The sequence below is a fragment of the Mustela nivalis genome, assembly GCF_964662115.1.
Source record: "Mustela nivalis genome assembly, chromosome: 1".
In the NCBI taxonomy this organism is placed as follows: Eukaryota; Metazoa; Chordata; class Mammalia; order Carnivora; family Mustelidae; genus Mustela; species Mustela nivalis.
In genome coordinates this window covers 207,065,495-207,082,135 of record NC_139020.1, presented here as the reverse complement: position 1 = coordinate 207,082,135, position 16,641 = coordinate 207,065,495, and the positions used below count along the sequence as shown (strand labels likewise).

The following is a 16,641-nucleotide window of genomic DNA, read 5'->3' as shown; positions in this document are numbered from 1 at the left end:
ATACTTGCATGGTGACCCCCTCACCTCCTTCAGTGCTTATTAGAAGAACTGCAACCCCTCACTTTGACAATCCAAAGCTCCTCTCCTGTTTAATTTTTCTCCTAAGCTCTCTTTCCCCTCTTACACAGGACTCCTTAAAGTTCAGCCCACAGCCTAGCCACTTGTGTTTGTAAATTATGGTTTTACTGGTACACAGTCATGACCATTCTCTTATGTATTTTCTCTGTGGCTGCTTCTGTGTTATGACAGCAGACTGAGTAGTTGTGAGAGAGATGGTAAGGCCTGCCAAGCCTAAAATATTTAAGATACTCTCTGCCCTTTACACATACATATATAATCTCTAAATTATGTTGATGATCCCAATTCCCTGCTTCCTCCACTAAAATGTCAACTCTCCCCAAACAGGGATTTTTGTCTCTTCCATACACTGCATATCCTGAGTGCCTGGAAGAGTGCATGAATGTAGGAGGCATTCAATGAATGTTTGTTGAATGAATGTATGACTCAAAGTCCCCTCAGTTTTGATGATTTGAAATTGGCCAAAAGGAGCATCTACGAATTATAAAGGGTTTGGGTCAAAGATCAGTTTCAAGCACAAGTGACCATTTGTTAAGGGACACACATTTATAATCATCAACCATGCACAGTCTTGCTGTCTTCCTAACTGACATTAACTGAAGGAGAGAAACCGAGGGAGAGACACACAGTAAAGCAGAGAGATGGAGAAGGAGAAAACAGGTGGAGGAGGAGACAGAGACAGATACGACATAAAAGACACAAAGAAAGAGGGGGAGGAGGAAGAGAAGGGGAGAGTCAAACAAAGGGGAGGGGGTGGGATGATGAGTTCGCAGTGCTGGGTTCGAATCCAGATTTCACCATGCTTGGCTATAGGACCTTGGCAGGTTGCTTTATCCCTGTGGACCTCAGTTTCCTCATCCGGATGATGGGTCTAAAAATGCCTCTCGCACGATGTTGTTTTATGGATTGACTGACAGTACAAGAAGATGTGTGGCATCTGATAAATTCAGTGAATGGCAGCCAAAAATGAACTTAGGTAGTGTTGGTCCTGCCAGGACCCCCATGCTGTTCACGACAGGTCCTGGGTGAAGGACCCATGCCTCTCCCCTTGTATCCACCAAGAGAGGGCAGTTCCCATCACCCACACGCTGCTTCCAGGCTGCTTTGGGCCAGCACAGCGCTCCTGAGCTTCCCCATGCCGCCGCCACCACCTGGGGCAAAAAAACCAAGTTTGGGCCACTCTATCACGTGACCGATGTTCACTAAACTCACTGGGTAATGATGCGTCTGTCAGATCAGCATCTTGTACATCTCAAACTTGTATGTCAATAACACAAAAACCATAAAGAATCCCTGAATTCTCTAATGTAGGCTCTTTGGCCCCTAATGTACGTTTTCTGCCCCAGACTTAAAGAGAGTTTGAAGAAATTACTCCTTTAAGAATTAAATGGCTCTCCATGCTCAGTGGGGAGCCTGCTTCTCCCTCCCCTCTGCCCCTCCTCCCACTCATGCTCTCTCTCTCAAATCAATAAGTAAAACCTTAAAAAAAAATTAAACTGCTCTCCTTCCCTTCCCCCATATCTCTTTCCTGGGGTTCAGTTCAGGGCACCTGGTCCTGCACGTCCCAGCTACCAACCTCCGGCCACACTCTCTATCTCGGAATCTTATTTGTAAAACGGGGGATAGTCCTCTCTCCCCCTCAGGTTATTTATAAACCAAACTCCTGACTTTATTTGAACTTTGTCAGTTTCCCATTAATGTCTCCTTTCTGTTCCAGCACCTCACGTCACATCCAGTTGTCACATCTCCTTTGGCTCCTCTGGTCTGTGATAATTTCTCAGTCTTCCCTTACATATATCATGACCTTGAGAGTCTGGGACAGGACTGGCCAGTATCTGGCGGAACACCCTCCAGTCTGGGTTTGTCTGATGTTTTGCTCATGATTACACTGGGATTGTGAATCTTAGGGAAGAAAACCAGAGGTGAGGTCCCCTGCCCATCACATCCGTCAGGGGTCATACGATAGTGTGTGTGTGGTTGGGGGGGGGGTGTCTGACCTTGGTCCCTTGCTTCAGGTGGTGTCTGCGAGGTTTCCCCACTGTAAAATGACTTCATCTCTCCCTTCCCTACTTTATTTTCTGGAAGTGAGTCACTAAGTCCAGCCTACCCTCCAATGATGGGGGAGACTCAACCCTGCTTCTAGAAGTGGAGCATCTGCATTTATATTAAACGGAATTCTTCCATAAGGAAGATGTCCTTTTTCTTCATTTAATTTGTTTATTTAGTAGTAAAACAATAAGAATGAGCATTGATTATTGCTATATTAATTGAGCCTTTGGTGTTCACTCTCTCTGGACGGGTGAGTAGCCAACACACTGTGGACACACCCAGAAAATATTCATTCCCCCCTTCTCATAATAAGCAAAAATACCTTTTTTCCCTCTTAAATCTATAACAAGACAAACCTATTTTTTTTCCTGATTACAAAAGGAAATTGTGCTCACAGTAGAAAAATTGATAATACAGAGAAGAATCGGGAAGATAAAGATTCCTGAACCCCACTCTCTAGAGGCCATCTTGGTACAGTGCGTTCTAGCCTTTCTTTCCCTAATGTATATTTTCAAATGTACACACTTGAGAGCAGAAGATGGGACAGGCTGAAGTGGATCGCAACCCCTACGATCATGTGTGGAAACCCTGAGCCCCAGTGTGATGGTGTTAGGAGGCGGGGCCTCTGGGAGTTGGTCAGGGTTCGAGGGGGTTACACAGGTGGGGCCCCATGATGAGGTTAGTGTCTTTATACGAAGAGACACCACAGAGCTAGCTAGCTGTCTCTCCTGGCAAGAAGCCGGCTGTCCTTACGCCAGGTGGAGAGTCCTCAGCGTGTTGGCCCTATGGTTCCAGCATCCAGAATCGTGAGCAATGAGTTTCTGTTGTTGAAGCCGCCTGCTGCATACTCTTCTAATGGCAGCTGGAGCTAAGACATAGGTTTACCTAACCTTGATTCTTTTTTTTTTTTTTTAATTTTATTTATTTATTTGACAGGCAGAGATCACAAGTAGGCAGAGAGGCAGTCAGAGAGAGGAGGAAGCAGGCTCCCTGCCGAGCAGAGAGCCCGATGTGGGGCTCGATCCCAGGACCCTGGGATCATGACCTGAGCCGAAGGCAGAGGCTTTAATTCACTGAGCCACCCAGGCGCCCCAACTAACCTTGATTCTTTAAAAAAAAAAAAAATCAGTTCTCCCCACTCGTCATTCTACAGTGTGCATTTCTACGCATCCGTAAATATTCTCCCAACAGATGCTTTTTAATGACGACGTAATATTCCATCATACGAAGGGACCATACGGTACTGAACCAGTTGCTTCCAGTTTTGTTCTATTTTTACAAATAATGCTGAGATGCACATCCTGATATAAATCTTTGACAACGCTGCTGATTAGCTGGGGTTAGGCTTTTTCCAGAAGGCGCTTGATTTAACCAGGAAGCCAAGCAGAAAAGAAAAGGAACAAATCAAAACTGGGAAAACCTGGAAGGGGGCTGAACATGCCATGTAGGTGAGCTACTGCTGTTTCCTTTGCCAAGAATGCTCTCCCACAAACATCCGTCTGGCGCTCTCCTTCTCTCTGGAAATGTCACTTCCTCTGAGGAGCCCTCCCTGATTGCTGACCTAGACTAGCCCCGCCTTCCTCTTGTGCTCTTTTGTCCTCACAGGGCATGTCACCACGTCCCCTGTTATGCATTTGCTTACTGTCTATGTCCCACGATAGATGAAGTTTTTGATTTATCATGTTTAATGTTTCTGTCCATCTCCCCTACCAGAGCGAGGGTTTTTGTCCATCTTCTTCATGGTGGTGGGTTCCTTCCCCTGCTGCCACCTGCCCATTTCCCAGCATACCGTAGGTGCTCAACAATTCGTGAATAATCAAATGGTTATCAATGATATTGAGAAAAGAAATGAGATGTTGGGATTGTAAAGTCCTGCCCACCCAGGCAGGTGGCATCCATCTGGTTCATGGATTCTAAGAAACCTGGAGCTGGTGCACCCAGACTCTCTACTCCTGGGTCTCACCTGCCAGAGGCCAGCGAGGCCATGCCCATGGGCCTCGGCTCTAGCACAAATACAGAGGATAAAGATTCCAGACCTTGTGGCTGCCTGTGGCCAGAGGCATTGAGAAGGCTGGGCTGGCAGAGGGCAGAACACAACAGCAGAGCCCAAATGCCTAGAAAAGCAGCAGCTCTGTCCTCAGCAGCAGAAACTCAAAGGCAGTCACCTTCGCCCCCTGCCTTTGACAATGAGAGGCTTTAATGGTTGTATTAAGTTTGTGTCTTAATTTGAGAAGCCCTAGACAAGGGTTCAGGTCCAGTAGTTTATCTGGGAGGTGTTATGGATTGAATAATACCTCCCCCCAAAAGGATACATTGAAGTGTTAACCCCCAGGACCTCAGAATGTGACCCTATTTGGAAATCAGGTCATTGCCGAGGTCATTAGTTAAGACCAGAGGGTGCTGGAGTAGGGTGGGCCCTAATCCAACATGACCTATGTCTTTATAAGAAGACAGCCGAGTGAAGATGGGATGTTCACGTGGAAGGCAGAGAATGTGTAAGCCAGGGAATGCCAAAGATTGTTGGCTAGAAGCTGGAGGAGGCCAAGAGGGCTAATGCCTTGATAGGCCGCTTCTGGCACCCAGACTGGGAGATAACTAATGTCTGTTGCTTTTGCCACCACTTCATGCTACTTTATTACTGCTGTAGACTCACATCGGGCCCAGATCATGGGTGGAGTTTCTACTCACAGGATGATGGTGGGATGTAAGTACATGTAAAGTTCTAGAAGGCTACTTGGAGTTAGGAACAGCTACCAGTGTGTTGAGGGTGAGGGTGGGGAATGAAGTGGAACCCCACAGCTCACTCTACTTCTGGGGTAGACTTCTGGGGTTGCTGGGGTTTTTATGATAAGAAATTCATATGTTTCTGAGAGCCATGCCTACCAGGGTGGAGAATTCAGCCTTATGCAGAGCTTGCTGAGGACCAGGCACTGTTCTAAACACTTCACATGTACCCAGCTCACTCAGTCCTCCTGCCCTGTGAGGTAGGACCATGCTTCTGCTCATACTGCACAAGTGGAAAGAGGTACAGAGAGGCCAAGTGACTTGCCCAAGGTTGCACAGCAAGGAAGTGGTAGAGTCAGGATGGGGACCCAGGCAGTCTGGTTTCTGACTGTGCTCTCACCACTTCCCCTCCTCTTGTTTCCCTAAAGACAGCTCAGCTCTAAGCTTCTAGGACAAGTATCTCTTCCAACAATGGTGCTTATGACTAGAGAATCTTCTGGAAATATGTCGTCCTGCTCATGCTTCCTCTCCCACTACTAAGTACATCCCCAGTGTCTTCCTCTGAACCTCTGGACACTTTCTCTGGACACAACCCTTTCCCATGTTCACAATTTTCTTAGCTTCTGTTCCTCAGTCCCATTCTCTGTCCAAGTTCCTTACCTTCCTGGCCCCGGGCTCTGTTTCACTTCCAGCAGGGCTCATTTCCCTCTGCAGCTGTCTCTCACACCATCCTTGCAAAGCAAAAATCTAGAACCCATAAAAATCCCCCAGCAAGCTTTTGCCGATTGGGTGTAATCTTTGATCCAAGCTCTTTGCAAGTGAGGCCCAAGAGAGAGACTGAACATTTCTTAGATCTGTGGTCTGTTTCTAGGATGCTATGCTTAGACAAGGTCTTTATACAAATTAGGACACCATGTCTCCTTCTTACGTTCTTTATAGTTGTCAAAAAACTGTAATAATGGTGAACTATAATACCAAATACCACTATTTGGTAATACCAATAATACAATACCAAAAAATGGTAGTCTACAATACAAATTACACTCCTGAGATGTGGCTTGTGCAGTATGTGACATGCTCAGCTGTCCATGGCACTTTTGCAATCCACTTCCAGGCTGTACTCTCAGCCCCACCCAAAAATGAGCCACTGATCAAAAGGATAGATAAGGTTCTTGCAAATCTCCATCCACCCCCAAGGGGGAACCTTCCTTAAGAAACCTCAACTGCCACCAGTCTCCAGGAGGAGACTTCAGCAGCCCCACATGTAGGAAGAAACATGGTGTTGCTTCCCCCGCAGGCCAAGCCCTGGCTCATATGGCAGAACCTTAACTGGCAATTTCAGCATTTACGCAGGCAGAGAGGACACCTCTGTGAGTCAACAGAGGTATATGTGGACCAGCCCAATGAGGTCACTACACTTGTGGCACCTTGTATTCCTGACTCTACCCATCTCCAGCTGCTGACAGGTGACGACTCGGCGGGGGGAGGGACAGGGGAGTGAGGAAGGTGTGCTGTGTTTAGGGCAGAGAGAGTTCTAAAACCTGTACATCTAAATATCTATCAAAATTATAAATACACTTTAGTTGTTGACCCAGTGATCCCACGTCTGGGAATGGACACCACCAACCCCTGCTATTTCTGCACAAGGATGAAAAGACATAAATGCAGTAGGGCTCATGGCAGCTCTGAGTTCAATGTCAGAGGATGGGGAACCACCCAAGCATTTGTCTCTGGGAGAACTGATTAAATGAACCACAGCCCACCAAACAATGGACTGCTATGCAGCTGTACAAAAGAACGAGGTCATGTTCCATGTCCTACCATGGAAAGATCTCCAGGATATGTTGTCATGAGACCCCCCCCACCACCACCAAAATCACAGAACAAAACAGCAGGCATCGAATGCTACACTCTGGGCTAAGAAAGAGGGAGGAGGATATAAATTTGATTACACTTATATTTGCATAAACACAGAGAGCATACACCAAGGAGCTGAAGGGGTGGCACCTGGTGGAGGGATAGGAAACAGGATGCAAGTGGGGCAGGTGGGCCTGTCTCTAATGTTTTCAAGATCTCAGACAAGAGTACTGATGGAGGCCCACATACTCTGTGTAAATATTTAAAAGCTACTTAATAAAATATGCTGTATGCTTCGCCTTTGTAAACATACCTTCATAAGCACTGGGAAGGTCAGGGTGGAATTTAGAACCTAGACGTGTGCCCTGGATCATGATGTGAACAAATCCAGCCCTGCCCCTGGACCATGCCTGGCCTGCCTTCTCTCCCACTCATGGCTCCATCTGGCCCGGGGCAGGGGGCTTCATGCACACATGCATGGACATTTCTGCTCACATGGCTAAGCTCCAGTCACATTTGTGCCAACAGATGCTCCTAGGACACCTGGCCCAGTTGGAGAACAGACCCACAGAAGAATCTCATGCAAGTCCACAGAATCTGGACTTGGGCAGAAAATTCCAGAATCCTGGATAATCCAAGAAGGCTGTCTAGAAAGTGGGATAGCTGGTACCAGCTTCTGAAAGATATATCCCCTGTGCCCCACGGGCTCCTCACCCTACAGAGAAGGAGTGTGGCTGGCAGAGGGCCCGTGAGGGTCCCAACACAGAGTCCCTTTGTATATATCCCGGGATATTACTCTTTTATCCATATGGGCTTGTGAATCACACATTTACATATTAAAAAATCTAAAATTATACTTAAACATTTTAACAGTGAAAATTTATGCAGCATCTAAGTGCCCTCTAGATTTCCATGTCCCAAGGGGCCTTCTCTACCTAAAGTTCTGATGCTTCCTGCCCCCTCGCCCCGTCCCACCTCACCGGCTCAGAGTCCCTCCAATTCAGCCTCAGGAATTGGCTGGTCCAGGAGGGCCACCTCTCCCCATACTTGCATCACTTACGTTGTAGAGGAGGTCAGTCCACCCTTCCATGGTGATGCACTGGAAAACTGTCAGCACTGCAAATAGGATGTTGTCGAACTGAGTGATCCCATTGTTGGGCCCTTCCCAGTAGGGCTGACATTTGGTCCCATTGGGGCAGGTGCGGGCGGGTTCCTCTGTCCCACACGGAGCCGGAGACTCACCCTGAATGTCATCTATGAAAGGGAAGGGGAGAAGAGTCAGGGGAAAGGGCTAGGAAAACCAGCTCTGAGAAACAGGGGCTGTAGAGATTCAATATTGTTGGAAAAAAATGACTATTGCAATGAATTTATCAGTATTTTTTTTTTAAAGATTGGCTTTGTTGATCTATTCATTGTTTTCTGTTTTATTAATTTCTTCTCCAAGTTTTATTACTTTCCCTGTACATTTCCTAAACTTTTGAGATGGATTCATTTCTTTTAAGGCTATAAATTGCCCTTTGCGTGCAGGTTTAGTTGCATCTCACAAAACTTGTCATGCATTATTATCATTATCACTCAAGTAAAATATTCAGCAATTTCCAATATTATTTCTTCTTCGACCCATGGATAACCAAGATGCATTTCTTATTTTTTTTTTAACTTGCCAGATATTTACAAAAACATTATAGCATAGGGGCACCTGGGTGGCTCAGTCGGTTGAGTGTCTGACTCTTGATTTCAACTTGGGTCATGATCTCAGGGCTGTGGAATCAAGCCTGTGTCAGGCTCTGTGCTCAGCATGGAGTCTACTTGTCCCTCTCCCTCTGCTCCTCCCCCCACGCTCTCTCTCTCTCTGAAATAAATAAAATCTTAAAAAATAGAATAGCATAATGAATTTCCATGTACCTATCACCAATTTCAACACTTACCAACTCAGGGCTAGTCTTGTTTCATCTGAATCCTCTCCGCACACTTTGCCTTGCACTAGAATATTTCTAAAGCAAATCTCAAATACCCTATCATTTCATCCACAGAGAAGAAGCATGCCTCTTAATTTCTTAACTTTAAATGAACTTAAATTAACTAAACGTAAATTAACTTAACTTAATTTCCAAACACTTTCAGGGTTATCCTTTTGTTACCAAGTTCCAGCTTAATTAATTACACTGGGGTCAGAGGATTATATTTTGTATACTTTGGTCCTTTAAGATCTGTTGAGATGTGCTTTCTGTTCCCTGATATAGAGGGTCTGGGTGAATATGCCACAAGTGCTGTGAGATGGTTGGGGGCATCATTCTCCAGACTTCCATTAGGGCAAATATGTGAGTCACGTGATGCTGTTCTTCAGTTGTCTGACTGATTTTTCTTTTTTTCCTCTTTTCTCCCCTCCTCTTCTCTCCCTGTTTCCCTCCCTCCCTCCCTTCCTTTTTTTTTCTTTCTCTTCTTTGTTTTGCTTTTCTTTTTTCTTTTCTTTCTTTCCTTTGAGATGTACTAGGCTCAGGGAGCTGTTCTGGGGGCGAGGGAGGCCAGTACACACAGTACTTACCCTTAGGCACAGGAGCTAAGTTTTCTCCCCAAACAGCAAGAGGCAGATTGTAAAAATGCCACAAGGAGACACATGCCAACAGATGCCCCTTTTGCTGGCAACCAAAGACAACTTCCTGGTGAAGTTGGACTGGGTGCCAAAGGTGGGGTCTGAATTCCATGGAAACACCGAATGACCCAGGGGTGTCCCCACTGGACCACAGCAGTGGATACAAGAGGACCCTATTCAGTGAGTCACACTTTTGAAGGTTTTCAGAGAGCAACACTGTCCGCCAAGAAAACAAACAGCCAAGTGGGCAAATTCAAGGTCTCCACAAACTAAAAATAGCTCTCAATGTATGTGCTATGGGCACAAATTCCCAACCCCCACTCAGCATGCAGCAGAGAGAAATAAACCAGCACGGAAGGCGTGAATCTTACTGGCCTTTGAAGCGTCGGTTAAATAAAAACTGTAGGTCACGCAAAGAGACACCCGCCACTCTCAGAGCTGACACCCACTGCTCAAGAAGAAATGAGAACATCCGCCACTAGTTTAAGTGGCTGGAATTGCCTTCCTCATTCATGCTGGATTTGGTACAGGGGGGCTAATATTGAACAGATATAGATTGGAAGGCAACATCTTATCAACATCAGGCTCAGAGCGGGGAGAAGAAAATGCATGGGCTCCTGTAAGAAATGAGAACCAGTGTTTGTTGGGAAGGTCACCTCTGTCCAGAACCTTCTATGTCTCCACCCTGTGACCAAGTCTGGCTCAGTTCCCACCCCCTGCGGCCCCCTGCGTCAGCCAGTGAACTCTGGTCTCTCCTTTTCCTCAGGGCTACAAGAGCTCCCCAATGTTCGCCCATATTTGGTGGGAAGATAAAGCTCACGCCAGCCTTCATGGCTACAAACTGATTGGAGACGAGGAGTCTTGTCTCCTTAAACGATTTTGGAGGCACTTGGAAAGCAGAATGCCTTCCACTTTACCTTTGCATTTCTCTGAGTGTTTGGCACGGTTCTGGGCACGCGGGAACCGGGTTCCCGAGGATAAAGAGACGCAGCTGAAAATCTGTCTCTCCTTGGCAGTTTGGCCCAGTGGTTCTCCTGATTTCAATCCCCCCTCAACCCTCCGCCCCCCCATCACGAAACACTCTGAGCACTGCTTCTAGAAAAGCAACCGTCCAGAGAGTCTGAGGAATTTGGTTATAAATATATTTTAAAATTAACCTGCTGCCTGGGTGTCTGTATATATCTGTCTCTTACTCACACGCCTTATATTTTTAATCGCGAGCTTTTCAGTCATCCTCCTAAAATGAGGTTTTCTAACCCCCCGGCTGCTCCCCCCCCCACATCTGCCCCCTCACAACCCCACTCAGACCTAAGCCAGTTGTGTCTGCTTGACTAGAAAGACCAAAAAAGAAAAAAAAAATCACCTCAACAAAACCCCAAAACCTAGGCTCCAGGAGTCCTGGTTTCTCTGCTCTTGGCTGACTTTTCCGAGGGGCCCTGCCCTGTATCTCTCCCTCCTGTGTTTCCGCCCGGGTGACGAGGCCAGGCGCAGAAATAGCTCTGCCTCAATTAACACCTTCTTCATCGGGGAAAGAAATAATTAGGACATCCCATATTGAGCAAACTTCACAAGCCCAGGAGAGAAGGAGTCAGGAGGAGCAAGAGAAAAGGAGGAAGAAAAAGGACATCTTGAATAAACGTTTCCAACTGAGTTTTCCTTTCCTCTGGGGTGGTCTTGGGCCATGGCTCCACCATGTGGGGTGCGTGGGAAGCCACTCCCGAACAGAATCTTCTTCCCAGAGAGACGGGCCTAAAACTCCTTTCATTTCTCACAGGGGTTCCCCTTTAGCTTCACCATCCACGCTGTCTATCCCCTGAATTCATGGTTCCCTTGTCCCATGATCAGCATTGCCAGCCAGCCCATCTGGACCAAGATGGCCAGTGGTCCCAACACAGACATCCAGGCTTCTGTCCTTATCTGGTTCCGTTTGGTTCTTGGGCTTCAGAGAGCGAAGGAGCTTGGAGAGCAGGACACTTAATGGAAAATGTATCTGGAGGGTGCTGGGGCCCCTGAGTGTGTGGATAGTGAGGGACACCGCCCTGTGACATTGCTGATTCGGAGCTGAGTCCCAGAAGTGAGCCTCCTGCCTTCCTGGCTTTTCTCTGCCTGTCCCCCAACCTTGCATTTCTTCACCCAACCACTGAGGAGATGCCAATGACACAGAACCCTGCTTGTGCTAGGTTCTGATTGTTGGTGTCCTGCCTCCCAGCTGGGGTGTCTTCAAGGTACATTCTGGTGGGGGGGGGCGCGAGAGGGCCACCTTCTCTATTCCTTTTCTCCAGGCAATGGGGATTGCCCCCCAACAAAGCAATCGGACCCCTTCCTTCATGACCAGGCTGTCCCCTTTCCTCCTGCTTGAGAACACAGCATGGGATGTGGTCCCTGCAAGGTTACGAGGCAGAAGCTGCCGGCACCCTGTCCATATCCTGCTGTTGGCTTGGCCTCCCCACCCTCTCACCTGAAAAGATCTTTCATGCCTGCTCCAGCTCAGCATGCAGGTCAGCCAGCCCGGCCGGGACATCAACACCCACCCAGGGACAGTCCTTGTCAGTGTCGGACAGAAGTTGATGGATAAGACCCTGACTCCCTTGCCCCTGGCTGGGATGGGTCTGAGGCGTGTGTCCTATGCTACCTCCCCAGGCTGCACAATGGGACCGGACCCCAGCTGCCCACAACGGTAGCCTGCTTGATAACACCACACCCCTTTACTAGATGTCTTCCTTTCCTGTCTCATGTCCCCACTGCCCCTCTGGCACTTCCTGGGATCACTTCCCAAATTAACTACTTACCCCTGGGACAGTTTCTGGGGAACCCCAATGCAAGGCCCTAGAACAACCAAGACCCCAAGGGCTATCTCACCCCCGGCTTTGCCTGGAGCACTTTGCAAGGAAGTTCTCCCAGCTGCCAGGAGAAAGAAGCAAAGCCCTGCATATCCTTTCCAGGAGCTTGTCCCCAAGGGAGGAAGGCTGGGGGAAAGAACCCAAAAAACAAAAACCAACCACATCATGCTGCTTGGACCTACCTGTCCCCTCTTCAAAGCAGGTGGTATGAAATTTCCCCATATAAAATTCTAACCCTATGATTGCAAAAATAAGGATTGCAAAAAATAGGAGGAGGCCGATCTGCAGCAGGGGGATCATTGCCTTCATGATCGACTTCAGGACGACTTGTAAACCTGAGAAGACACAGAGAGAGCCCCACGGCTCTGTGAGCAAGCACCCCAAACTCTAGGAACCCAGAGCACACGCGAGGCTGGGGGTGGGGCGATGTCGAGGGACCACACAGGCTGGTTGTCATAAAATGGGAACAAGCCCTCCTAATATTTTAAGGCACTTCTTCTTTTAAAATATTTTTAAAGCATCTGACATACGCTGTCATTTGTTGACCTTTTAGCTAAGGAAGGGGTGGAAATTGATTGCTTTCTGAGCCATATTCCTGGGTGTTGGGAAGCTTTTACCCAGAGCCGGGTGCCTTTTCCTAATTTTTCCCACCAAGAGGGGGCGTCTTTTCCTAAGTCATGCAGAGGCACCGGCGAAGCCAGCCACACCTCTGTGCGGGGTACAGCAGTCAATGTCCCAATTCCAGTCCTGAGAAACCAGACATGGTTTCATTGGCTTCTAGCACAACCCCATGAAGTGGGCACCCGTGTAAAATTACCCCATTCTGCAGAGGTGGGAAGCAAGTCCGAGAGAGGTGATTCAACCAAACGCGTCAGAAATAACAGAGCCGGGACTAAAACCCAGGTCTGAGGGATGTCAAATCTGTGTGGTTGTAGCCACTGTGTTATTAGGAAAGTTTACGGTTAAAATCAGGGTTCAGACGAAAAGCCCAAGGCCTTGCTTCCTGATTAGAAGAACTTTGCATGGCTCAGGATTAGCACCTCTCGGCAGGTGGAAGCCCCAGGGCTCTGGACACTGCATGCGGGTGAGTGCCCAGGTCGGGGGTGGGGGGTGATGGGGGGGTGGGGGGTGTGTCCCCCTCTGCTGAGCCCCGCTTCCAGCTGGCTGCTAATGGCTCCCTGCTGCCCCTCCTCTTTATACAAATGCCCTTGGTTTTCAAGAGCTGCCTTACCTGAGCAGTTCTTGTCTTCCCACCGTCCCCCACCCCCTGCCCCCAATAAGTGACCAGAGAAGCATAAAAGGCCAGCCATCCCTCTGCCTCGGGCTGGAGGATAAGTTTGGTGTTCCTCACACTCCTGAGCTTCCCGCAGGATCAGGCCGAGACTGTGTCCTTGCTCGTAAGCTTTCCTCCTGCCTTCATTCATTCTCTCCTGACACCCGTCCCCAGATAAAGCAGGGCCATCTGAGCACCTAGCTCAGTCTGCATGGAGGGGACCGAACTAGTCGTCTGCTTACTAGCAATGTGACCTTCAGCAAGTCAGGTCACCATTCTGAATCTTGGTTTCTTCATCTGTAAATGCGGACTGGAATAGCACCTCCTTCTCAGGATTAAATGAGAGAGCACGTATCTGGCAAAGTACCATCACGGGTGCTGAAATTCTTGTTAGTATTAGTTTGGGGATGACCCCTTAATGCAATGCCGGCAGCTCCTGGAGTCCTACGGACAGCTAAGCACAGTGCCTTCTTTCTACGAAAAGACCCTGCTGGTGGTGGTCGTCTGGGAGATCTTACGTTTAAATCCAGATGGCAATGAACTTGACAAATGAAGCTAATGAGTAAAATGGAACTGATAATAGAACGTACCTCACAGGCTTGTCGTGAGGACAAACGAATTTTTAAAATGGCAAATACTCAGAACAGTGCCTGGCACATAGTAAGTGCTTTCTTTTCTCTTCTTTTTCTTTCTTTCTTTTATTTTTTTTTTAGTAAGTGCTTTCAAATTAGTAGTAGTAGTACTAACTGAGGCAGCGAGACAGAAAAAGGTCAGACCTGTTTTGTTTGGTTTTTGGTAGCCAAATCTACGTCTGACCCTGAAAATGGTAGCTGTGCCCAACGGGTGGGGCAAGAGCACCCTTGGAGGAAGAGAAAGCAAGAAGATAGGACGAGTATGGGCTCTGGAGCTCATTACTGTCAGGCTGTCAGAGCTCAGGTGCAGAATTTAACCTGTCTGAGCCTTGGCCTTTTCATCTGTAAAATGGGTTCATTGGGCCACTGAGAAGACAAACAAGACAATGCATGTAACATTCTCTCTACAGTGTCCAGTATGCAGCAGGTGCTCAACAGATGGTCATAGTCACTGCCACCAGTGTTAGTGGCCAGGCTTGGGGTCACACTTGCTAACTCCTAATCCTGCCATTTTCAGTCACATGACTATGCTCAAATTATTCAGCTGCCCTGAGCCTCAGTTTTCACATCTGTAAAATGGCGATATCAGCACTCCCTCCCAACTTCAAGAGCCTTGAGTACTGACTGGTTCCTGATAGACAGCAGGTGCTCAATAAATTGGTGCTGTGGTTATAGGTGAGACTCCTGGCTTGCTTTCGAAAGCTCACGGAGACCTACTGCCAGGTCCCTGGGGGTCCCTTGGGAGCATCCCCCCCAAGAGAAGGCGGCCCTGGTACAAGCTGGGAAGCACTCAGGGGCCGCTTCTGAGATGCTCTGCAGAGGGGAAATTGAGGACTCCTAGGACCCCTGATCAGACCCCTTCCAGGGTTGGAAACTCACGCACTTGGGATTCCAGACACCAGCTTGAGCGGCCTCAACACTCGAACTGCCCTCAGCGTCCGTAGGTCAAACTCCGTCCCAACAGTCGCCAAGATGCTGGAAGAAAGAAGCCAGAGCGGAAAACAGAGGGTGGGTTTCAGGGTCAGACGGGAGTGGGGTTTGACGTCATTTATTGGCTAGGCGACCACAGGCAGGTGACTTTACCTTGCTGGCCTCAGTTTTATCTCCCGTGTTTACCGTACCTGCCTTAGAGGATACAAGGTGATTTACAACGACCCCAACAAGGTGTATGGTTCATGGTGGTAATAAACACCAGATTGAGAGGAATAGAAGCTTCCTGTTGGCACGTGGTTGGGGGGACATTCAATATATTTCACATGCACAACTGGAATGAATCGTGGGGAGGCCCAGGGGTCCTGGGGAGCATCCAGGGAGCACGGCAGACCCTTCAGGGCTCAGTGCTTTTTACCAACTGGCAGGAAAGTGTTTCAGTATTACAAGCCCAGCCTGCATGGGGTTCAAATCCCGGCTCTGCCATTTCCCACCTGGGTGACCCTGGACAAGCCAGTACACCTCTCTGTGCCTCAGTTTCTCCTTTTATAGAACAGGGAGAACAATAGTACTGACGATGCCTCAAAGGGATGTGGGGATGAAATGGACTGATACAGGGGCTGTGGTTGGCATGGTGCCTGGCACACAGGAAGTGTGCTAAGCTACTCGGAAATAAATGAAAAGGGGAAAAAAAAACCCCACAGAAAACCAAACCAAACAATGAGTGTGGCTCTGCTGGTGTGCAGCTGAGGGAGCGTGAGGAGGCTGGGGTGACCAGAGCCAAGCCAGCCAGGCTGACAGCGGGAGGAAGTGAGGGCAGGGTGGTGATGGGCAGATCATACAGGGCCCAGTGGGCCGTGGTACGGACTCTGGTTCCTTCTCTAAGTGACATGGGAGCCACGGAGGGTTCTGAGCACTGGAGGGATGGGATGTGACCTGTATTACAAGAAGGTCCCCTGCGGGGCAAGGCCAGAGGTTGGAAGCGGGGGTGAGGAATGGGCCACCACACTTCCAAGTGAACCATGTGGGTCTGGGCCAGGCTGCGTTGGACACAGTGGTAGCACTGAGAAGAACTTGATCCCACCCTCAGGGGACTGCACAAGTGGGTGAGGTTCAAGCTTGAGTCCCTGTGGCCGCAGGCTGGAGAATAAGGAGGACCTAAATACAGACAGGAGGGCTGGGGACAGCATCACCATGGAGCCCAAGTACAAGGAGTTAGCACAGCACAAAATCTCAGACCCAGAGTTAAACCCTGGCCCTACGTTTTCACAGTGTGTGGCCTTTGTTCTAACCAGTCTAAGCCTCAGAAATGCAGATAATCCAACCTCCCCCTGGCCCAGGGCAATCTTAACCTGGCACCTAACATGTACTATTTTTCACCCCCACGCTGGAAGGATGAGAAGGAATTAAGAGGGGATGGGACAGGGTTGGGTGGGGAGGCTTCTGTGGCCAAGAATGCCCCACAAAGACAAGCTTTGTTCAGGGTATTGGTGGGGAAAAATGGGTGGGCTGGTGTTGGAGGCTGTGAACTGGGGGCTGAGGAGGTGGGTCTTGTCCTGTGGACAGTGGGAGTCATGTAAGGTTTCGGAGCAGGGGAGGGATGGGATTAGGGTTGGCGTGGTGAAGACAAGGCTGACAGCTGACAGGACAGATGGGCAGTGATGG

At 48.6% G+C, this 16,641-nt stretch overlaps 1 protein-coding gene across 10 annotated transcripts in view; it reads right to left on the bottom strand.

Moving 5' to 3' along the window:
- CACNA1A (calcium voltage-gated channel subunit alpha1 A) overlaps positions 1–16,641 on the bottom strand; it is a 285,358-nt gene that overhangs the window by 103,745 nt on the left and 164,972 nt on the right. For all 10 annotated transcript variants that reach the window (XM_082729516.1, XM_082729517.1, XM_082729519.1 and 7 more), the window contains 3 exons: positions 14,930–15,021; positions 12,324–12,476; positions 7,769–7,962 (listed from right to left, as the gene is read on the bottom strand). In XM_082729516.1, the coding sequence (XP_082585642.1) occupies positions 7,769–7,962; positions 12,324–12,476; positions 14,930–15,021 (439 nt within the window). The remainder of the gene's footprint in view (positions 1–7,768; positions 7,963–12,323; positions 12,477–14,929; positions 15,022–16,641) is intronic.